We start from the raw sequence: 23,545 nt of genomic DNA, 5'->3' as shown, positions 1-23,545 counted from the left end.
GAGCCTCCTGTCACTGTGCACTGCTGTGGTTAACTACATGTATAATAATTAACTAGATAACTAGACTTTATTTGAACGTTGGACTATAAACGTCTTTAACGACAGTTAGCGGCAGGTTGGCTTCTCGTTAGCTCACTAACGTCGTCAGTTAAAACATTGAGGAAGTGGTTCTGGTGTGAAGTTCGTCCTCTGCCTTCAGCTTCAACATGAGGACATCTCTGGATCTTTGTGTTTGTCTGCTGACTCTGTGTGGAACAACACTTGGACTAAACAGTAAGAAAGTTGATATTTACTAGTACGTCACGACCTGTAACTTCCACTGTAGCGTAGCATAACAGCTACATGTTTTATAGGAGGCACCACCGTGTGTCTGGTCGCTACGTTATTTATTATTTTAATTCTGCTTAATTCTCCACCGTGTTTTCTGTGTCGACTCATGAACTAATTTAATCACCTTTTGTTCTTTTCAACTTTAATCTGCCTTCGACTTAGTTTCACTTCCGTCTCACTGCGCTCCAGCCAGCGCCCATGTTTATTTGCGATTCGTTCATATACTAGGCATTACGGTAACAACTGATTTCAAAATAAAAGCGAAGAAGGTGAGTTCCGCCCATGGCTGTGTCCAAATTCAGGGGCTGCAGCCCACGAAGGGCGCATTTGAAGGCCAATTACGTAACAACGCTGCGCGAAGGCTGTCCAGATTCAAAGGCTCCTTCAAATGCAGCCCACAAATGGGGCCTTCTCTTCCCTCTTTCTGGAGGACGCACCGCTACTATGCTTCGCGGCCTCACATATCCCAGGATCCTTTGCGCACCGCTGCTCAGTCCCGAAACAGAAGAGGAAGCAAGAGAAAATGGCGACATCAAGTGGCGCAGACATGACATTCAAATTTAAGTAATGGGTTTATACTCGGTTTAGTCATTTGAACATCCAACGCCAGATATGTTAAACTTCAAGGGACTATAAAACCTCCAAAGTTTAACTTTCAGTTAAAATATGTGACGCTGGTACTGCTGTGGTAAATATAGTTGTTATTCACCAATGGGTTAATGTTTATTTTGTAATGTTGATAATTCAATTTAGATTTGACACATTGTACACACACAAATCAATGGACACGTTTGATGGATTTGAACCAAAACAGACTTTAATGCATGAACACCTGGTGACGCAACCAGGAAACACTCCGAAGGCTGGACCGTCCCATTTAACAGCGGGGGACGCGGCCTTCAAGGTCTCTGAAGGACCCGGCCTCCGTGGGCCGCAAAGGCCGCGTCCTTGAAGGCTGCAGCCCCTGAATGTGGACACAGCCCATGTTTATTTGCGATTCGTTCATATACTAGGCATTACGGTAAGATCGTGTAACAACTGATTTCAAAATAAAGCGAAGAAGGTGAGTTCACATTCATCAGGTCAGTCTGTCAATAATTAATCAATCAATTAATAAACAAACAAATGAATAAATATAACAATCCGACAAAATGAAACAAAATTAGTAAATGTATAAAAAGAATAAAACTAATCACTAATAAGTAACTCCTGCCTGTAATTTGTATTTTAAAGATTGTGTCTTTGAGTGTGAACACTTTGTCATCTCAGTTGTGTGAATAATTAGTCAAACTTAGTAATAAAAGATAAAGTTGGAAACATCAAGTGGACCTAAATGACAGACTGTCATTGAGAGTCTTCTCAGAGCATTTACACCCCAGAGTTCACCACAGTATCATATATTTTCACTGTGTGCCTCTAAATTAAGACTGGAATTAAAAGGAAATTCTGTCTCCACTGACCCATTTTAGTTCAGAAGGACAGTTCATGTGTTCACAATGTCAAAGACCCAACAGCAGGACAATATGATGTAGGATTTCAAAATTAAAGCCCTTTAATATTTCATAAATGGGTTATGTTTTCATCTGACTTCAGATTGATATTAAAACTAAACTTGTCAGCAGCGATACAATGTTTTATTATTTCTTTATCTGTTAAAAAAATGTAGAAACCATCAGATATAACAATTAATTTAAATAAAACAGAAAAGCAAAGGAAACATCAGTGAATGACAGATTTTGGGGCCCTCAGTGTGAGGTCCTAACTGATAACTGTATATTTGTTTGATCCTCACTGTGCTGTTAAAGGAGTTCAGTGTATTTTCAGTCGTCGTTTGATTCATCATGAACTGTGTGTGTGTTGAGAGGACGTCTTGTTTTTATACAGCTCCACCTGCTGCACTGCTGAGCCTCCTGTTGTTGTGCACTGCTGTGGTTAACTAGATCAATTCAATACTGAATTACAGATGAATAGTTATTTGTTATAATTCATCATTAATAATTATTAGACATGTTATTTTCTTCAAACTGACTTTTCAAAAAGCTACTAACAGCAAATCAGTCGTGATGAGTTCATGAAGGTTTTCTAGTGTTTCCCACCTGATTTCATGAGACTATGGTGGGTGGACCTCGGACCCTTTCAGTCAGTACTGGAGCATATCATAAATTATGTGATCATAACTTATGTGATCATAACTTATGTGATCATAAATTATGTGATCATAAACAAGAACGTTCATAAAATATCAAATCGTAAAATAATAAAGTATAACACTGCTTTGAGCTTGATGCCTGGTGATGAGTCCAGTCATCACAATAGTACACAGCTATGACTGTACATGAGAGATCTGTCATGCTATTAAGAGACGTGAAAATATTTCTGTGTTTTGGATCATAATGAAACTGTGGTGGGCTGCTTCGGCACTATACTGAGCAACTGGGCCGAGTGAGAGTGCACCCAGTTGTTGTACTTTGATTTAGCCTTTTACATTTGTGCTCACTGTTGGACAGCAAACACACTTATTCAGTGATCACAACTTCAAATGCCTTCACTTAATTCTTGGTGATTTCTATTTATACAACTAAACAAGCAAAACTTGATCAGCAACATTTAACAGAATCACAGACACTGAGCTCAGATTTCAGCCGAGAGTCTCATGTTTACAATATTCTAATCTTGTTACTGAAGAGAAATGTGTTTGTGTTGTGTTGTGTTGTCTCATCCGCTGTGATAATATGCACATGTTTCAAACTGTAAACTCTCTGAGTAAGAAGTCAGAGTGTAAAGAAAGGCTCCAGGTTGTCCAGCGCTGTGAATATCTCTCTGGACAGTGTGAGGGTCTGTCAGCTGCAGTGCAGCAGGTCAGAAGCAGCTCCAAACACATCAGAAAATATCTCTCTTCAAAGGTTCAAAACACAGTTTTCATATCCAGGTCATCCAGGTTTGATGATGTCATCACTGAAATAACACAGACTGATTTATCAAAGCTGTCTCCTGAGGGAGAATATTTCAGGAGGTGTGATGTGGAGGAAAACTTAAAGCCATAAATAATTTGATTACTAACTACCATGATGTAAACTGGTGTTTCAGAGCAAATGTTTTCACCTGACGGCTCCGTTGAACATAATGATTAAATTCACTTTATTTTTCTGGTCCAGGTGTCAGAGTGGTCGTGAAAGAAGACAGTGATGCTGTTTTACCCTGTTCCCTCAGCACCAAGGAGAACATCGTAGCAAAGATCTTTGACTGGAAGAAAGATGATCAGAAGGTGTTCATGTATGATTCAGGCATTCATTCCAATAACGGCCGTCCAGGTCAAGATCAGCAGTTCAAAGGTCGAGTCTCACATTTTCAAGATCAACTGATGAACGGCAACGCCTCCATAAAGATTCAGAATATGACGGTGGCCGACAGCGGGAACTACAGCTGCATTTTTCCACTTCTTCAGCCGAGACAAACATTCATCATTGAGCTTGTTGTTGGTGAGTGCTTTCATTAAACAGTTAATGTGCTGTATGACAGGCAGTCATAGTCACATGTTATTAGGATACAATAAAGGTAACTGTATTCTGCTAGTTACAGAAAAAGAAGTAATCAGATTACTGATAAACTTTGTGAAAAAATTGGGGTTATTGTCAGGATTACCATTTTAAACAGTAACAGTAATCAGTAACACCCCCAGGACTGAGTGCTCAGCCCCTCCTGTTCACACTGTGACTCATGACTGCATGAGTGAACAGTGTGGGGCGGCTGTGGCTCAGGGGTAGAGCCAGCTTCCTGTTATCGAAGGTCGCTGGTTCGATTCCCCTGGTCTGCACGTCGAAGTGTCCAAGATACTGAACCCCAAAACTGCTCCTGATGTGCTGGTCGGCACCTTGTATGTATGAATTACCGTAAGTCGCGGTAATTTACCGTAAAATGCCGCCCCACACTGTTCACTCATGCAGTCATGAGTCACAGTGTGTAAATGCCCAAAATGTAAATGAACAGTGTGACTGTATTGAGTTCAAGAGAACTGTGACGTATGTGGACACCACCACCATCATCTGCCACCACAAAGATGAGAGTTCATATCAGGAGAACATCAACAGTCTTGCAGAGAAAAATCTACTGCTCTACTGCTTCCACCAAAATTAGCAGGTCAACACAGGTTTTTAAACGCAGGTCAATCTGCTACAAATCACCTATTGACCCCATTCCCACTTCACGCTGGGCAAGGCAGCCCGTCTGATTTTTATCTGAAGCGTTACATTGTACGTCACTGAGGTCACGTTTCACATCACGAATGCGCCGTAACCAGTGAACAACTCCAGTTAAAGTAAACACAGGCAGTAAACTTAAACTAGCACCTTTCATACATATGAAATGCAACACAAAGTGCTTTACAGGTGGTTAAAAGACCTGACCCCCCCCCCCCCACACACACACACACACACGCACACACACACGCACACTCACACACACAAACGCACACACACACACGCCAGCACACACATACGCACAAGACACGCACCTACTCACTCACTTAGGCATGCACACACAGCCGCAAACATACACTCATTAAGACATGGTATGGCTGGGCACTGAGGATCCAGGTGAGGAAAGCATCGTTGGGGAGCCATCCACGCCGGGAGGTCATGCAGATATGTGGCCACAAGGGGGCACCGCCACAGGAACTGCCCAACCAGGACAGACAGAGGAGCCCATACCACGGCTGTGGAGATGGGCCCATCCCTCCAGGCCAGGACAGCCCCCAGGGCAGCACCCCCACAGGCGGATCAAACTACTCCCAACGTGGAGGGCCCCCCGTGAGGAAAACACTGGAGCTAGAAGATAAAAAGAAAACAGGATAAAATCAACATTAAAATAAGTTAAAAGTAGTTAGGAATAATAACAAAGAGACTAAAAGGAAAAAGCTAAGAATACCATTCTTAAAGCTGTATTCTAAAAGGTCCTTAATAAATAAATAAATAGATAAATAAAACAAACAACCTAAGATCTGAGTAAAATGCCAGAAATGACTAGTAAAAAGGAGTTTAGAAGAAGGATAAAAAGAAATCAATTAAAAGCCCAGTTAAAAAGGTGTGTCTTGAGCCTGCTTTTAAAAACATCAACAGTCTCTGCGGCCCTGAGGCTCTCCGGCAGGCCATTCCACAAACGTGGGCCGTAGTAATAAAAGGATGCCTCACCGTGGGTTTTTGTCCGAACACTTGGGATGACTAAAAAGTTAGAGCCGGAGGACCTCAGGGTCCGCGAGGGTTGGTAATGTAAAAACAAATCAGATAGATAAGAAGGCCCAAGACCGTTAAGACACTTAAAAACTAACAAAAGAACCTTAAAATCGATCCTGAAACGCACGGGGAGCCAATGCAGAGATTTTAAAACAGGTGTAATGTGCTCCTGCCTTCTGGTCCTCATCAGCACACGTGCAGTGAAGTAGCTGGAGTTTGGAAGTGCTCTTTATGGGAAGACCAGAAAGCAGGGCGTTGCAGTAATCAATGCGACATGAAATAAAAGCATGCATCATTGGTTTGACCGAGAGAGAAACGAGCGGATTCTGGCTATTTTCTTGAGATGATAAAACCCTATCTTTGTAATAGTTTTAACACGAGGAATAAAATCAAGCTCAGAATCAAAAATGACGCCCAGGTTCTTGACACATTGTGAAGGTTTAAAGTCTTGTAGTTTTGGTAAAAGTTTCTCTCTCTTGGCTTCAGGACCAATAATTAAAACTTCTGTTTTGTCCCGGTTGAGCTGCAGGAAATTCTCTGCCATCCATGATTTTATATCTAAAATGCAGTTAAGAAGAATGTCAACTGGCCTCGTGTCTTCAGGAGACATGGCGATATAGAGCTGTGTGTCATCAGCATAACTATGAAAATTTACGCCGTGTCTCCTGATGACGTCGCCAAGCGGAAGCATATATAGATTAAAAAGTATTGGGCCTAAAATTGAGCCTTGGGGGACCCCACAGTTTATTTCATAGGTTTTTGAGGAACATGCATCCATACTTACAAAAAATTGTCGGTCATGAAGGTAGGAGTTGAACCAGTTTAAAACAGTGTCAGAGAGGTCCACCAGGTTTTTGAGTCTGTTTATCAGGGTGTGGTGATCTACTGTATCAAAGGCAGCGCTAAGATCCAGTAGCACCAGGATTGAAAGTTTCTGTGAGTCCATGTTACACCTGATGTCATTAACAATTTTCAACAGGGCTGTCTCGGTGCTGTGGTTCGTCCTAAATCCCGACTGATACTTCTCTAAAATATTGTTTCTATTTAAAAATTCATTGAGTTGGATAAAAAACAGTTTTTCTAAAATTTTGCTTAAAAAAGGTAAGTTGGATACAGGTCGGTAGTTGTTAAGAGTGTTGGGATCTAAGTTACTCTTCTTCAGAAAGGGCCTCACCACTGCTGTCTTGAAGGCAGTAGGGAATACACCAGTCTGGAGAGAGCAATTCACAATGCTTAACAACTCATCCTCAAAAAATCCATTAAATGTTTTAAAAAGTGATGTGGGAATGGGATCTAAAAGGCAGGTTGTTGGGTTAACTTAGGAGAAAACTCTACCAAGCATCCCTGCATCAACCAGGACAAAACGCTCCAGTGTTTCCTCAGGTAAAAAGAACGGTTCAGAAGTGTCACAATCTGTCTTCTGTTGGGATAAAAAATTGGATCTGATAAAACCGATCTTACTTCTGAAGTGGTCTGCAAAGTCCTCACATAGAGAGACTGTTGTGGCGCTAGAGGACTGTTTAAAATCAGGGTTGGTTTAAAGGTCAATAGTGGAAAAAAGATTTTTGGGGTTGTTTTTGTGGTCTGTAATGAGTTTTGAAAAGTGGGATATTCTTGCCTGTTTGACAGTGTTATTGTAGGTTTTGAGTCGTTCACGGAATATTTCAAGATGGATTGTCAACTTAGTGCTTCACCATTTCCTTTCTGCACTCCAGCATTTTCTTTTCAGTTGTTTTATCTCATCATTTCTCCACGGGGGTATGAGTTTGTGTTTAACTGTTTTAGTTACTAGTGGAGCTGCTGAGTCAAGGCTTGACTTCAGTTTACTGTTAAAGTTATCAACAATAAAAACACAGGGTGCAGGTACAGTGACAGCGGGGAAGTTGTGTATGTTCTCAATAAAATTTGCAGCCACTTCAGAAGTAAGATGGTGTTTCCTCACGGTTCTCACTGGGGCCTCCTCATGGCTAAAACTGGTGATATTAAAAAAGATGCAGTAGTGGTCGGAAACAGCCAAGTCAACAACAGAGGACACACTGGTGGACAGGCCATGTGTTATGACCAGGTCCAGGGTGTGTCCTCTGTTGTGAGTGGGCTGTGAAACATGTTTAAAATCCAAGCAGTTAAGAAGGTTTAAAAAATCATTTGAGATGGAGTCCGACTTGTTATCAATGTGCAAGTTAAAATCACCAGTTAAAATGATTCTGTTGTATGTAGGGTGCACAAGTGATAGTAGGTCAGAGAATTTGCTGATAAAACCAGTGGAATGCTTGGGTGGCCTGTAGATTGTGAGGCATAAAATAGGAGGTCTGCTAAAAACACTGGCGTGGTACTCAAAGGTGGTGTAGTGAAATTTCCTTGGATGTTAATAATTCTGAAATAATTGAGGCAGTACCACCACCTTTTTTGCCCATCCTGGTAGAAAATAAAAAATTAAAATCAGGAGGAGAGGCCTCAGTGAGAAAAACCGGTGCGTCAGTGCCCAGCCAAGTTTCTGTTAAAAATAGACAGTCAATCTTATTATCTACCATCAGGTCGTTAATAATAAAAGTCTTGTTTAAAAGAGAGCGGACATTCAGAAGTGCCATGTTAATGGTCTGTGTTGGCTTGGGGTCCTTGGATGATGGTGTGATGGATGTCTGCGGTTTGCTATGAACCAGATTTTTACTGGTCACGCCGCTGCAGGTTAACAGACATCATGTCAGCTGATCGCTTCAGTGAATCAGCTTTGATTTGGTTCTTTAGTCATAAAAGTCTCCACAATTATTTTATTAGATGAAACATCAGAAGCATTTTAACCTTCTGCTAAAAATGTGTCAGATTAATAACTGAGAACTTTCTGGATCATCACTACAGACACACATGCATGATTATAATGTTACTGATCTCTACATCTGCAGTGTTTATCAGCTGTTGAGACACAAACACAAAGTTCAGTCTGATCTACTTGATGTTGTTCAGTCCAGCTGCTGTTGTGACTGTTAACATCAGACTGTAAATACACCATGATCCACTGTTTCTATAGAGGCAGTTGCATTCAAACTGTCTTCAGCAACATTTTGACTTATCGCTTGAAGCTGATGTTGCATCTGAGCTTCAGATACTTTTTATTCAGACTGGTACAGAACAGTGAGTGTCATGTTACAATTATAACTGAATAAGGGTGTCACGAATTCGATTTTGAATCGATTTTGAATCGAAATCGATCGAAATTAATTCACAATCTCGAACCTTCGAATTAAAAAATGGATCGTCGATGCTGCCACGCCCCCACGTCACGTCCGGTCGGCTTGCCAAGGGGGAAAAAACACACGTGTTGAAGTGCTGCGACTCAGCCTCCTCTAACTTAGCTGGTAGTTAAGCCAGTAGCTATTTGCTACAGCCAGTCAAACGATAGCATGGTGTTACACCATTCCTGCTCGGCTCCCGGACCGTGGTCGGGCAGCACAGGGGAGATGATTTCCTCCAGGGCCGAAGTTTCTGTTTACCTTCGGGGTGAACCCCCTTTCACATGTTAAGCTGGTGGGAAATAACACCAGGGAGCTTTGCTGTATCTTGAGGAGCCGTCGCCTTTATTCAGCCAAACTGCAGCCTATATTGTTCACTTACACTGTCGCTGCTGCTGCTGCTCCTTTCGCTTCTCCTTCCTCTCCCATTCATTCACTGTCCACACGCTCCCTCTCTCGGTCGCCCACTCACACCTTACACACCTTGTATATGTTCAGCTGTTCAGGAAATAGTTTGTTATGTTGTTAATAAATGTTTTAAATTTGACAATGTAGTGTGGTACATTGCTAACAAAGGTCAGATATTATATTGCATAAAAGTCTAGTCTAAAGATGGCGTAGCAACCTGTGCTTTAAAAAAAATACATGTAAAAATCGAGAATCGAATCGAACCGTGACCTTAGAATCGAAAATTGAATCGAATCGAGGATTTGGAGAATCGTGACACCCCTATAACCGAAAGATGTTTTTCTAATAATTATAAGAAACTTATTGTGATTACATGAGTTTTGATCAAAAGCAATCAATAAGATATGATTCATATTTGATTTCCACTTCACCTGTGTAAAACGTTAACTTCAGTGTAGGGCTGCAGCTAATGTTTCCATTATTAATTAACCTCTTATTATTTTATTTAAATTAATCCATTAATGGTCTATAAATCAAATCATTAAATTAAAGGTCTCAGGGTCCAATGTGCCTTTTTCTCCAAACCCAAAGATTTTCAGTTGACAGTGACATAAAGTAGAAAGTAGTCATGTTTGAGAAGGTGGTCAGTGATGATTACATCTTATTACATGCAGACCTGCAGACTGTGCAGTCAGGGCAGGATTAGGTGAAGACATCAGCACTAATAACATCACCAGGCAGAAATGTTGGACTGCTTTCCTGATGTACTGCTGTTTCCTATTCCCCTGAGAGGAAGAGACGAGTTTCGATGTTTCTGGCACTGTGTAAAGTCATATACGCTGGTTTAAGGTGGAACGTAGCAGAAGATTTAGTAGCACACTTTTGAGACTTGAATCAAGCAGACAGATGTTGATAGCTGCTTCAGCTTCACGCTTACGTCAGTTTAACTGGAACTTTGTCTCTGCTGCAGAAAGATGGAAATATTTTGGTAATTCTGATATTTGTTTAGACTTTAGACTTTTAGATGTTTCTTGGCCATTTTCACCTCAGTCACATTCTGTTGATAATCATCCACAAGCTTCTGGTCGTCCTGGCTGAATTTTAACCCCTCCTCTTGACAGAATCGGGAAAATTCAACTAAATCTGTTGGCTTCCTGGCTCTGACTTGTTTCTTCAGTACAGTCCACATGTTCCTGAGTTATCCAGTCGTTTACCACTTGTGATGTGTGTTTGGATCATTGTCCTGTTGGATCACCCAACTGTACCTAAGAGCCAAATCTTCTGGAGGATGATTTTAGGTTTTACTAAAGAATTTGGAGATGATCCTCCTTCTTCATTATTCCATTGACTTTCTTTAGAGCAGCAGATCCACTGACAGCAGAACAGCTCTTTAGACTTTCCCTTTGTAGTGTTTGAGTCTAATGGCTGCATCAAACAAGTCCAGAAAAGTCAGCAGCTGTTGTCAATCAGAATCACTCAGAAGAAGTTAAGATGCTACAAAGAACATTTGATTCAAACAACTTTCTATAATCATCTAAACTGATTGTTCAAGTTACTGTATGTATATTTATGATCCAGCAGATTTGGTCACATTTTCAGAAGACCGATAATAAATTCAGATCTGAACCAAACTTGATGAATGTTTTTAGTGACAAAGTAGTTTGTGTTCCACTTATTCATCACAGAAACATGAGAGCTGTAGAAATCATTGGAGCTGAAGGCTGCCATGATGAACATGTTCTTTACAAGTGGATGTAAAGTGTTGACCATGACTGTGTTACATCTAAACAGTCACTACAATATGTTTCTGAAAGCATTTTAGGCAGCAATGGGCAGAGTAGTGACAGACTCTTGGTTCATAGTTGCACCATCGGGTTCAGACAGTTTGATCAGAGTTTGGTGAGATGATCCTCACACGATACAAGAGAGACGGGCAGCTTTGTCTCCTTCTCAACATCTGACTGTATCTTTGTGTCCGTGCATCAACAGTCTGTAGTTGATATGACAGCCCTGAAATCTGAAGGGTGACGTGTTTTGGCAGAGTTTTGCAGGTAAAAAGGTGAGGGGGCTCTGGGTGCAGGCAAAATAGAGAGAAGTTTAACATTGTTCATTTGTGTTTAGCACCAACATTGTAGTGACACAACGCTGGTTGTAAATCTAGTGTGAGTCTCACATTGTGCTTTTCTGCTTCTCTCCTGTCTTCTCTCTTAAACACAGTGTTTCAGTCAGTGACGGGATAAAAGCAACATGATTACATCACTAGTGCCTTAGTTATACTTGATATCTCACAGTCCAGTAGTAAATGCTGTGCTGCCCTTAATAAGCTGCTGTTTATATTGTGTTCACAGGTGCATCTCCAAAGCCATACATCGCCACACTTTATGACACAAAGGACGGGTCGCCGCTGCAGTGTGAAGTTCGAGGAGCTTTTCCAAAACCTAAAGTCGACTGGCTGGACAGCGCTGGAAACATCCTTCCTGCTGAGGAGCCTCAGGTCTTAGAGATAAGAGGCAGCTACTACGTTACTCTCAACACCACTGTGAACAGGACAGGACGCTACCGCTGTGTAGCCACACAGGAGGACATTAACCATCAGATTTATGCCAAGACCTATGTGCTGTTAAATGGTGAGATTTCTTTCCTGATGGTTTAGTCATCAAAGAATTTTCATTGTTCACATGTTATTAAATTTACATTATTTTTTTTATGTACATGATATGCAGCAACATTTTGAGTTTTACATTAACTTCTTGTGATGTGTTTCAGAGGCCTCATCCAGAGAAGTGGAGCAGTGGAGGACGGCAACTATACTCCTTGCTGTGCTTGTTGCAGTTTTACTTCTGGTTGTTGCTGTATTGGGCTGTAGATGTAAGTTTATATCATGTATTACACCAACATATCCATCATGTGCAGACATCAACATTACAGATACATTGTGTGATACGATCACGTCCAGACAGTTTGTTTCTGTCTCCTCAGATTTGAACCCTTCTGTTTATTTACATGAGGCCTCTGGTTCTAATACTGATTAAATAATAGTTAATCACTTAATTCACTTAACTTCCATCAGACAGACCTCTGAACATCACTCACTCATGTTCTTTGTATAGTTCACAAGTGAACATTTGAAAGTGGAGGCTCTACATCCTGAAGCTTTCTGCTGATAAAATGACAATTGAGACAAACAAAAAGGCTCATCTAGATACAAGTTAATACCTTTTAAAGAGGCGATATGTCGTTTTGTAGAAGTTCAAACTCAGAATTTTAATATTAAAATATTAATGATTAATAATTAATACAAACTGAGAAAATAAGGTCCCAGAACACTGTTGGAAGGTAGAAAGGTGGCAGGGTCCGCCACATATAAACAAAGTAAAACAGTATAAATTGTTTGTTAATTGAGTTTATTCAGTCATGAAAACAAATCAGTCAATGAAGATCTTTCTCTTCTGATTAAAAGTCTTTCACAAAACTACAGAATGCTCCTTTAATCCAGTTTATCATTTAATGAATGATGCTTTGGATTAACTCTCAAAATGGTTTGGTAAAAGACATCTGACTGCAGAAACGGACTTAAAACAGACGCACTGGACTCGTTTTCCAGATCTGAAGCTTTAACACTTCTGGTTTGAATGTTGTAGGTCTGAATATGTCAGGCTGTAGCCTTTAAAGGGACAGTTCAACACTTTAAGTAAAACCCTTACCAGTGTTAGCTTCTTTCACAGAGACTGATGGCTGATTGATTCCACTGTTACATGTCTGTCTGTTGATTGTGGAGTTAAACTCAGGAGGTGGTTAGCTTAGCTTAGCATAAAGACTGGAAGCAGAAGGAAACAGACTAAAGTTAGAAATACACCTTCAGCACCAGGCTAACTGTGTCACCCTGTTTATGGGTTTGATGCTAAAGCTCGGCTAATGGCTTCCTGATCCCATCAGACTCCATATTGATAATGAATGAATTGATTAAGTTATGAAGCCAAAGAGCTGAACATGTTCTGGTATCAGCTCTGTGACTCACAGCTGTTGGTGCTCATTATTAACACTCAGGTGTCAAAGTGCTTCATTTGGCAGCAGAGTGAGTTTGAATTGGATGTTTATAATAATCCTAATATGTAGTGATGAAGCTGAAATCATGACGTGTCATTAAATGTGAGACGGTGATCTAATGTTATGTTTGGTGGTCGACCTCAGTGTAACATTGAACATTGAGATTCTTCTGTAAAACAATGAAAGTAAAACTGAAACCGTTCAGAGCAACTTTTCACTCTCCATTCTTGACTGTTTGAAAACAGACTTTTAAAAGATGATGCAAACATTAAAATCTGCACCAAAATCATTTCTGTGTGATGTAAAAGTTGACTTTCTGTAATGTAAACTTTTGTTTTGTTTTCTGCAGATTCTTCTCTGATGAACATTCTTTTAGATTATCGGAATATTGTGAAAGGTAAGTCTCCTCTCAGCAATGTTGGTTCGTAACAAATTACATTTACTCCACTTTCTAAAATCCCTCAAAACACACCTCTTCAAAACTTCTTACAATCACCAGAGAAGTTTGTTCTCCTCCTCCACTTTCTGATATGTTCCCTTTACTCACAGATTAATTTTCTTTCTTTTTTGTTTCCTTTGTTAAGTGACTTTAGTATCTAGAAAAGCACTATACGTTTAATGTATCATTATTAGTATTTACATTACATATACTTGAGTAACTTTTTTGAATAAATTGTACTTTTCTGAGTAGTTTATTACAGAATACTTTTACTTGAGTAGATTATCAGCTGGCAATCAACATCAATGGAACAAATGAAACTTTGTCTTGTGCACAAAGAATAAAGAACTTCTTCTATAACCTGCTGAATTAACGACAAGACAAAATAATTAAGAATTCATCATAGTGAGCGTCTCACAAAGTTGATAAAGTTTGTCCAAACTCAACAACTTACAAAACCATTCAGAGCAACTTTTCACTCTCCATTCTTGACTGTTTGAAAACAGACTTTTAAAAGATGATGCAAACATTAAAATCTGCACCAAAATCATTTGTGTGATATAAAAGTTGACTTTATGTAATGTAAACTTTTGTTTTGTTTTCTGCAGATTTACTGCGGAGAAGGCGTCCTCGTGATAATGCAGACAAGGTCTTGTCAGGTAAGTCACCTCTCAGCAATGTTGGTTCATAACAAATTACATTTACTCCACTTTCAAAAATCCCTCAAAACACACCTCTTCAAAACTTCTTACAATCACCAAAGAAGTTTGTTCTCCTCCTCCACTTTCTGATATGTTCCCTTTACTCACAGATTCATTTTCTTTCTTTTTTGTTTCCTTTGTTAAGTGACTTTAGTATCTAGAAAAGCACTATATGTTTAATGTATCATTATTATTATTTACATTACATATACTTGAGTCACTTTTTTGAATAAACTGTACTTTTCTGAGTAGTTTATTACAGAATACTTTTACTTGAGTAGATTGTCAGCTGGTCCCAGGTCTGCTGCTGCTCTGTTATCTACCACAGCCACGCCTCCACATGACATGAAGCAGGATAATGACTGAAGCTACAGCAGGAGTTTGGCTTTCTAATAACGCTAACCGCTAATATTCACAGACGCATTAACAACACACAGTACAATGAGCTGCAGAGCATCAGAGAACAGAGCTGACACTGAGCTGACAGAGAGCAGTAAGCATGGCGGCAGGAACGAAGGGTGCAGAGGTGCTGCAGCTCCCCTAAAACAAGGCATTATTAAAAACACTGATCGATAGGAGTGATCAGACTTGTAGCAGAGAGACAGAGAGAGAGAGAGAGCTCATATGTGGACGAGCAGGAAAGAGGGACAGAAGTGTCCACAGGACTTAAAAACTGTTGTTGATCATGAAGCGTAAGATTTCTCTACAACTCTGTGATTTGTCAGTCAGGGTCTCTGTGACCAACAGGAAGATCAGCGTTATATTCGCCCCTCTCCTCTATGAAATGTCTGTATCCTCACTGAGCTGCATTATTATAAACTATGAGGCTGTTTATTCAGGCAGTAACGTGCGTCTCTGTTGAGCCGGTCACAAGTGAACAGCTCGTCAGTTCCCAGCTGACATTCAACGTCTCAGCGTTCATCTCCAGTGACTTGTGATCAGAGGTCACTTCTCCGCTCTGTATACATCACATACATACACATACATCAGTGGAAGAAATGAAACTTTGTCTTGTGCACAAAGAATAAAGAACTTCTTCTATAACCTGCTGAATTAACAAGAAGACCCAAATAATTAAGAATTCATCATAGTGAGCGTCTCACAAAGTTGATAAAGTTTGTCCAAACTCAACAACTTACAAAACTGAGTGATTTTATAAAGGAGTCTGGTGAGTTTCTCTCCCTTTTCATCCTCTTCTCTCTCTCTTCATCTCCTTGCTGTAGTATGTTGGTGTTGTAGTTTGCCGTCTGTTGTAGTGCAGGACGTCCTCAAATTGTTGTTAATAACTATTTAATATAAGTTTTACTTCTACTTGAGAACTTATTTTTGGCTACTCTACCCACTGAATATGTATTTCTGATTCTGCAGTGAACTGTCCCTTTGAGCCAGTTAATCATCTGACATGAGATACTTTACATTAATACTTAGTTATATAAAAGTTGACTTGATGTAATGTTTACTTTTGTTTTGTTTTCTGCAGATCCTCATCCTCCAAATGATGCAGAGATGTTAAGATGTTCTCCTCTCAGCAATGTTGGTGCGTAAAAAATTACATGTACTCCACTTTCAACAAATCCCTCAAAACACACCTCTTCAAAACTTCTTACAATCACCAGAGAAGTTTGTTCTCCTCCTCCACTTTCTGATATGTTCCCTTTACTCACAGATTCATTTTCTTTTTTTGTTGTTTCCTTTGTTAAGTGACTTTAGTATCTAGAAAAGCACTATACGTTTAATGTATCATTATTATTATTGACATTACATATACTTGAGTCACTTTTTTGAATGAATTGTACTTTTCTGAGTAGTTTATTACAGAATACTTTTACTTGAGTAGATTGTCAGCTGGTCCCAGGTCTGCTGCTGCTCTGTTATCTACCACAGCCACGCCTCCACATGACATGAAGCAGGATAATGACTGAAGCTACAGCAGGAGTTTGGCTTTCTAATAACGCTAACCGCTAATATTCACAGACGCATTAACAACACACAGTACAATGAGCTGCAGAGCATCAGAGAACAGAGCTGACACTGAGCTGACAGAGAGCAGTAAGCATGGCGGCAGGAACGAAGGGTGCAGAGGTGCTGCAGCTCCCCTAAAACAAGGCATTATTAAAAACACTGATCGATAGGAGTGATCAGACTTGTAGCAGAGACAGAGAGAGAGAGAGCTCATATGTGGACGAGCAGGAAAGAGGGACAGAAGTGTCCACAGGACTTAAAAACTGTTGTTGATCATGAAGCGTAAGATTTCTCTACAACTCTGTGATTTGTCAGTCAGGGTCTCTGTGACCAACAGGAAGATCAGCGTTATATTCGCCCCTCTCCTCTATGAAACGTCTGTATCCTCACTGAGCTGCATTATTATAAACTATGAGGCTGTTTATTCAGGCAGTAACGTGCGTCTCTGTTGAGCCGGTCAGGCTGTAACCTTTAACAGTTCAACACTTTAAGTAATAACATCACCAGTATTAGACTCAGGAGGGGGTTAGCTTAGCTTAGCATAAAGACTGGAAGCAGAAGGAAACAGACTAAAGTTAGAAATACACCTTCCAGCACCAGGCTAACTGTTTCACCCTGTTTATGGGTTTGATGCTAAAGCTAAGCTAATGGCTTCCTGATCCCATCAGACTCCATATTGATAATGAATGAATTGATTAAGTTATGAAGCCAAAGAGCTGAACATGTTCTGGTATCAGCTCTGTGACTCACAGCTGTTGGTGCTCATTATTAACACTCAGGTGTCAAAGTGCTTCATTTGGCAGCAGAGTGAGTTTGAATTGGATGTTTATAATAATCCTAATATGTAGTGATGAAGCTGAAATCATGACGTGTCATTAAATGTGAGACGGTGATCTAATGTTATGTTTGGTGGTCGACCTCAGTGTAACATTGAACATTGAGATTCTTCTGTAAAACAATGAAAGTAAAACTGAAACCGTTCAGAGCAACTTTTCACTCTCCATTCTTGACTGTTTGAAAACAGACTTTTAAAAGATGATGCAAACATTAAAATCTGCACCAAAATCATTTCTGTGTGATGTAAAAGTCGACTTTCTGTAATGTAAACTTTTGTTTTGTTTTCTGCAGATTCTCCTCTGATGAAAATGCTTTTATATTATCTGAATACTTTGAAAGGTAAGTCCCCTCTCAGCAATGTTGGTTTGTAACAAATTACATTTACTCCACTTTCAACAAATCCCTCAAAACAAACCTCTTCAAAACTTCTTACAATCACCAGAGAAGTTTGTTCTCCTCCTCCACTTTCTGATATGTTCCCTTTACTCACAGATTCATTTTCTTTTTTTGTTGTTTCCTTTGTTAAGTGACTTTAGTATCTCGAAAAGCACTATACGTTTAATGTATCATTATTATTATTGACATTACATATACTTGAGTCACTTTTTTGAATGAATTGTACTTTTCTGAGTAGTTTATTACAGAATACTTTTACTTGAGTAGATTGTCAGCTGGTCCCAGGTCTGCTGCTGCTCTGTTATCTACCACAGCCACGCCTCCACATGACATGAAGCAGGATAATGACTGAAGCTACAGCAGGAGTTTGGCTTTCTAATAACGCTAACCGCTAATATTCACAGACGCATTAACAACACACAGTACAATGAGCTGCAGAGCATCAGAGAACAGAGCTGACACTGAGCTGACAGAGAGCAGTAAGCATGGCGGCAGGAACGAAGGGTGCAGAGGTGCTGCAGCTCCCCTAAAACAAGGCGTTATTAAAAACACTGATCGATAGGAGTGATCAGACTTGTAGCAGAGAGACAGAGAGAGAGAGAGAGCTCATATGTGGACGAGCAGGAAAGAGGGACAGAAGTGTCCACAGGACTTAAAAACTGTTGTTGATCATGAAGCGTAAGATTTCTCTACAACTCTGTGATTTGTCAGTCAGGGTCTCTGTGACCAACAGGAAGATCAGCGTTATATTCGCCCCTCTCCTCTATGAAACGTCTGTATCCTCACTGAGCTGCATTATTATAAACTATGAGGCTGTTTATTCAGGCAGTAACGTGCGTCTCTGTTGAGCCGGTCAGGCTGTAACCTTTAACAGTTCAACACTTTATTTAATAACATTACCAGTATTAGACTCAGGGGGTGGTTAGCTTAGCTTAGCATAAAGACTGGAAGCAGAAGGAAACAGACTAAAGTTAGAAATACACCTCAGCACCAGGCTAACTGTTTCACACTGTTTATGGGTTTGATGCTAAAGCTAAGCTAATGGCTTCCTGATTCCATCAGACTCCATATTGATAATGAATGAATTGATTAAGTTATGAAGCCAAAGAGCTGAACATGTTCTGGTATCAGCTCTGTGACTCACAGCTGTTGGTGCTCATTATTAACACTCAGGTGTCAAAGTGCTTCATTTGGCAGCAGAGTGAGTTTGAATTGGATGTTTATAATAATCCTAATATGTAGTGATGAAGCTGAAATCATGACGTGTCATTAAATGTGAGACGGTGATCTAATGTTATGTTTGGTGGTCGACCTCAGTGAAACATTGAACATTGAGATTCTTCTGTAAAACAATGAAAGTAAAACTGAAACTGTTCAGAGCAACTTTTCACTCTCCATTCTTGACTGTTTGAAAACAGACTTTTAAAAGATGATGCAAACATTAAAATCTGCACCAAAATCATTTCTGTGTGATGTAAAAGTCGACTTTCTGTAATGTCAACGTTTGTTTTGTTTTCTGCAGGTTCTCCTCAGCAGACAACGCTTCGTTCAGATGATTCAGGCATTGGATCCTCAGGTAAGTCACCTCTCACAATGTTGGTTCATAACAAATGACATTTACTCCACTTTCAACAAATCCCTCAAAACACACCTCTTCAAAACTTCTTACAATCACCAGAGAAGTTTGTTCTCCTCCTCCACTGTCTGATAAAAGTCCACCAAAATCATTTCTGTGTAATATAAAAGTTGACTTTCTGTAATATAAACTTTTGTTTTCTGCAGGTTATTGTCTGGTGCAAATGCCGCCTCCAGATTATTCAGAGGAAGACTCGAAAGGTAAGTCTTCTCTCAGCAATGTTGGTTCGTAACAAATTACATTTACTCCACTTTCAGAAAATCCCTCAAAACTTCTTACAATCACCAGAGAAGTTTGTTTTCCTCCTCCACTTTCTGATATGTTCCCTTTACTCACAGATTAAATCTCTTATTAAATCTTTCACTCTCCATTACTGACTGTTTGAAACAGACTTCAGAAAGATGAAACAAACATTAAAATCTTTGTTGTTCTGTTTAATATAAAGGTTGACTCTGCATAATGCATACTTTTGTTTTCTGCAGGTGCCTGTGGAGATGGAGGAGGTGATAATGGATGTGATGATGGATGTGATGGAGGAGGTGATGGTGGAGGTGATGGTGGAGGTGATGGTGGATGTGATGGAGGAGGTGATGGTGGATGTGATGGATAGAGGCCTCCAGCGTCGCCACTGAAATCCTCTCTCTGATACCTTTATCTGCTGAAAAGGTGTGTGTGTGTGTGTGTGTGTGTGTGTGTGTGTGTGTGTGTGTGTGTGTGTGTGTGTGTGTGTGTGTGTGTGTGTGATCTACAGCCTCATGAGAGACGTTGTGATCATTTGTTGGTCAGACTGAGTTGTTGTGATAAATCTACAGCCTCGTAAAACTCCACAACTCTGATATCAACAAAGATTTGATTTCATGAAAACATGATTGTTTTCAATCATCATCAACCATCATCAGAACCAGATGTTTTGCATGTTTTGTAGACTTTCAAAAGGCTTTTGATGAGCAGCCGGATTGTAGAAATCCAGACCTTGTATAGTTTCCTCCACCAAGGACGTTATGATGTCACCTGTGTCTGTTTGTGTGTCGGATCTTGATGAAGACAAATCTGGCAGATTTAGGCAGCTGGTATCTACGAGTGTGGACAAAACTAGAATTGTCAATAATACACTTGTGCCTGTTTTCTTGACTGCAAAGGCTTTTAAATGGATTTATATTGATTAACTTGGCTTTAAATGTTTTGGCGTGTGAACAGTGAAAATCACTGGTGGTCCCTTAAAAGACATTCAGTCATTTACTGTCTGTACAGGAGACTTGTACAGTTTTGTGTTGGCTTTGTAATCATCGATGGTCTGAAGGTTCACTGTTTCTTTATTAAATGTAAATGCTGCACTTTGTTCCTGCCTTGTATATAATTGTATGTAATTAGTTTTTGAATAGATTTTCCTTCAGTCACCTGATGCAAAATAAAGGTTGTTGAACTTTAATAAACTGAATTAAGCCAAAAGGTCGAGACTGTGGTTGATAATCATTTCCTGTTCATTCTCATTGAAACTGCATCAGTTACTTTACACTGGACTCTTTGGTCAGTGGTGCAGGAAATACTCAGATCTTACAACACAACACAAAGAAACTCCTTCATGATTAAAGTCCTGCATTCAGAGTAACTAAAGGAAAAGTACAGAAGTAGTAATTTAGTTTCAAAAGTAAAATGTCCCTTAGGACCAGTAAATGTTATGTTATGTACACGCACGTTCACACCCACACCTACATGCATGGGCACGCATACACACATGCACGCACGCAGATATGCACGCACACACACACACACACACCGTCCACATATGGGACCTGTTGTACAATCTAAGGTTGAATATACAGTAACTTTTATGTTTGGGCTGGTAAATACAGTAACACAACAATCCTCAGCAAAGTCCACTAACACACTTCATAGAAGAGAATAAAGGTTTTACATAATAAGTGGTGACGAGGTTACAGCTGTACATAAACAGTCATGTAGAATATCAACTGCCTCATTGGCACATATTTTTATGTGCAGCCTACAATATAACCTAATAAACAAAGACAACTAAGTCCAAATCAAACAGTTAATCAGCTGTGAGGGGACAGCCTCTGAACACATGTTCACAGAGAACATTCTTGCACACACGCACTGACAGACACATATATGCGATGTATAATACAGTCCGAGAGCATAGTTCCTAATAAGCAATCACATAATATTGACTAATATTTTATATAGGCTGTAATTATCATACCGGGGAATACTAATGAACCCCAACCTGAACCTCAGGTTGGACTACACAGCTTTCATGTTTGGGCCGGGACACAACAGCAAGTCAGCAACAGACAGCAACATTCAACAACACTAGATCTTAATAGAATAATGCTGCAGGGCCAAGACAGCTGTTATTACAAATGAGAGCCATTCATGTCAAACGGCAGCGCCTGGTGGTGTTCATGTGTCTGCCTCTCATGATTTAGAAACTAAATAGCAGAGTACTTAGCTCGCCCGGGGTCTGAGCTTGTGCCGCCGTCCGACTCCCCGGGGCGGCGGCGTCGCTGGGCGGCGAGGACAGGAGCTGCTGGCGGCTGCTGGCGGCTGCGCGGCCGCACAGGGAGCGATGACGGCGCAGCCTCTCTGTGTGGACCCTGGTCTGGCTACAGGAGGCAACCAGCCCCCCCTCCTAACACCTGAGCTGCTGACTCCCCCTGGCTACCTGACGCCCCCCCCTCCTAACACCTGAGCTGCTGACTCCCCCTGGCTACCTGACGCCCTCCCCTCCTCACACCTGAGCTGCTGACTCCCCCTGGCTACCTGACGCCCTCCCCTCCTCACACCTGAGCTGCTGACTCCCCCTGGCTACCTGACGCCCTCCCCTCCTAACACCTGAGCTGCTGACTCCCCCTGGCTACCTGACGCCCTCCCCTCCTAACACCTGAGCTGCTGACTCCCCCTGGCTACCTGACGCCCTCCCCTCCTCACACCTGAGCTGCTGACTCCCCCTGGCTACCTGACGCCCTCCCCTCCTAACACCTGAGCTGCTGACTCCCCCTGGCTACCTGACGCCCTCCCCTCCTCACACCTGAGCTGCTGACTCCCCCTGGCTACCTGACGCCCTCCCCTCCTAACACCTGAGCTGCTGACTCCCCCTGGCTACCTGACGCCCTCCCCTCCTCACACCTGAGCTGCTGACTCCCCCTGGCTACCTGACGCCCTCCCCTCCTCACACCTGAGCTGCTGACTCCCCCTGGCTACCTGACGCCCTCCCCGCCCACAGAGCGGTGCAGCCGGACGCGCTGCTCCTCTCTCCGCCATCAGTCACAGCTGCACCCGATCAGCCATTAAGGAGCCCCGCTGCTGACGTCACACACCAGGTGTCTCCCCTAATCTCACCACACTATGACACCACATTATACTGTGATCTCAAACCAAATCGGAGATCCTGACACACTACAAGACACCATTTTACAAGATCTTACTAACCATCTTCCCCGGGTGAGTCTGAAGTCAGCGGGTCCACGGATTTTGTAAATCTGCTGCGGGATGAGGAACTGATCTTCTCCGCCAGTGGATCATCTTTCTCCTCCTGTGACGAACATCTGTCGTCTCACAGTCGCCGCATCTTTTTTGGCTTTTGTTTTTAGGTTTTTCCAGCTTTAAGCTGAGCGACGTCTCTTTTCTCTTTCACTCCGGTCGATGCGTTAAAACTGTTTCTTTCTTTTTCACCGCGCTGTTTGTCTGTTTTCTTGTCTTCAGTGATTTGACCACATTGCTCCATTTATTCAGTCAGCAAGTTTTTCTCACAGGAGGAAAAGTTTGAGCTTCTCTGCCATAGTAAGGCAGCTTATGATGTAGCCTATATATTTAATTATTATTTTTAATTTCTATATCCACAATTATCCCAGCATGGATCTATTATAAGACATATATATATAATACATCCATTCTTCTTCTTCTTCTTCTTCTTCTTCTTCTTCTTCTTCTTCTTCTTCTTCTTCTTCTTCTTCTTCTTCTTCTTCTTCTTCTGTGGTCAATAGCAAGAGTAAAATACACCTTTAATCCCGCTTGAACTGTGTCATGAACAACACAGATGATATTTGTCATTTAAAAAAAATATTTTTCCAAGTCATTAAAATCGCAGTTTTGTTATTAATTAAGTAAAATCTCTGTAGTTTTGTGTTAAAGCGCTCAGTGAACTACATCGTCTCACTCAACACACGTCACCAACACCAACATGGAGCCAACTGGGCCCAGAAAAGGTCCTAAGAAAGAGAGAGTTGGTTCTGGTTCAGTTCTGTGAGCTGCTAATATACAGGAGCAGCTCTACCATGTTTAAGTTACGAGACGACGTCACTAACGACACTGTT

General features: G+C 41.0%; 1 protein-coding gene across 2 annotated transcripts in view; it reads left to right on the top strand.

Moving 5' to 3' along the window:
* LOC140997848 (butyrophilin-like protein 1) overlaps positions 1 to 20,237 on the top strand; it is a 174,489-nt gene extending 154,252 nt beyond the window's left edge. The window contains exons 1-11 of one of the 2 annotated variants that reach the window (XM_073467903.1): positions 107 to 273; positions 3,486 to 3,809; positions 11,542 to 11,820; positions 11,960 to 12,061; positions 13,590 to 13,637; positions 14,288 to 14,338; positions 15,861 to 15,917; positions 17,471 to 17,518; positions 19,098 to 19,151; positions 19,358 to 19,411; positions 19,694 to 20,237. In XM_073467903.1, the coding sequence (XP_073324004.1) occupies positions 207 to 273; positions 3,486 to 3,809; positions 11,542 to 11,820; positions 11,960 to 12,061; positions 13,590 to 13,637; positions 14,288 to 14,338; positions 15,861 to 15,917; positions 17,471 to 17,518; positions 19,098 to 19,151; positions 19,358 to 19,411; positions 19,694 to 19,821 (1,212 nt within the window). In that variant the 5' untranslated portion in view covers positions 107 to 206 and the 3' untranslated portion in view covers positions 19,822 to 20,237. Of the gene's footprint in view, positions 1 to 106; positions 274 to 3,485; positions 3,810 to 11,541; positions 11,821 to 11,959; positions 12,062 to 13,589; positions 13,638 to 14,287; positions 14,339 to 15,860; positions 15,918 to 17,470; positions 17,519 to 19,097; positions 19,152 to 19,357; positions 19,412 to 19,693 lie in introns of those variants that run through there. The other variant, XM_073467902.1, reaches the window with a different exon arrangement.
* Positions 20,238 to 23,545: the final 3,308 nt, after the last annotated feature.

The sequence above is a fragment of the Pagrus major genome, chromosome 6 (assembly GCF_040436345.1).
Source record: "Pagrus major chromosome 6, Pma_NU_1.0".
In the NCBI taxonomy this organism is placed as follows: Eukaryota; Metazoa; Chordata; class Actinopteri; order Spariformes; family Sparidae; genus Pagrus; species Pagrus major.
This window is presented reverse-complemented; position numbering and strand designations above follow the sequence as displayed.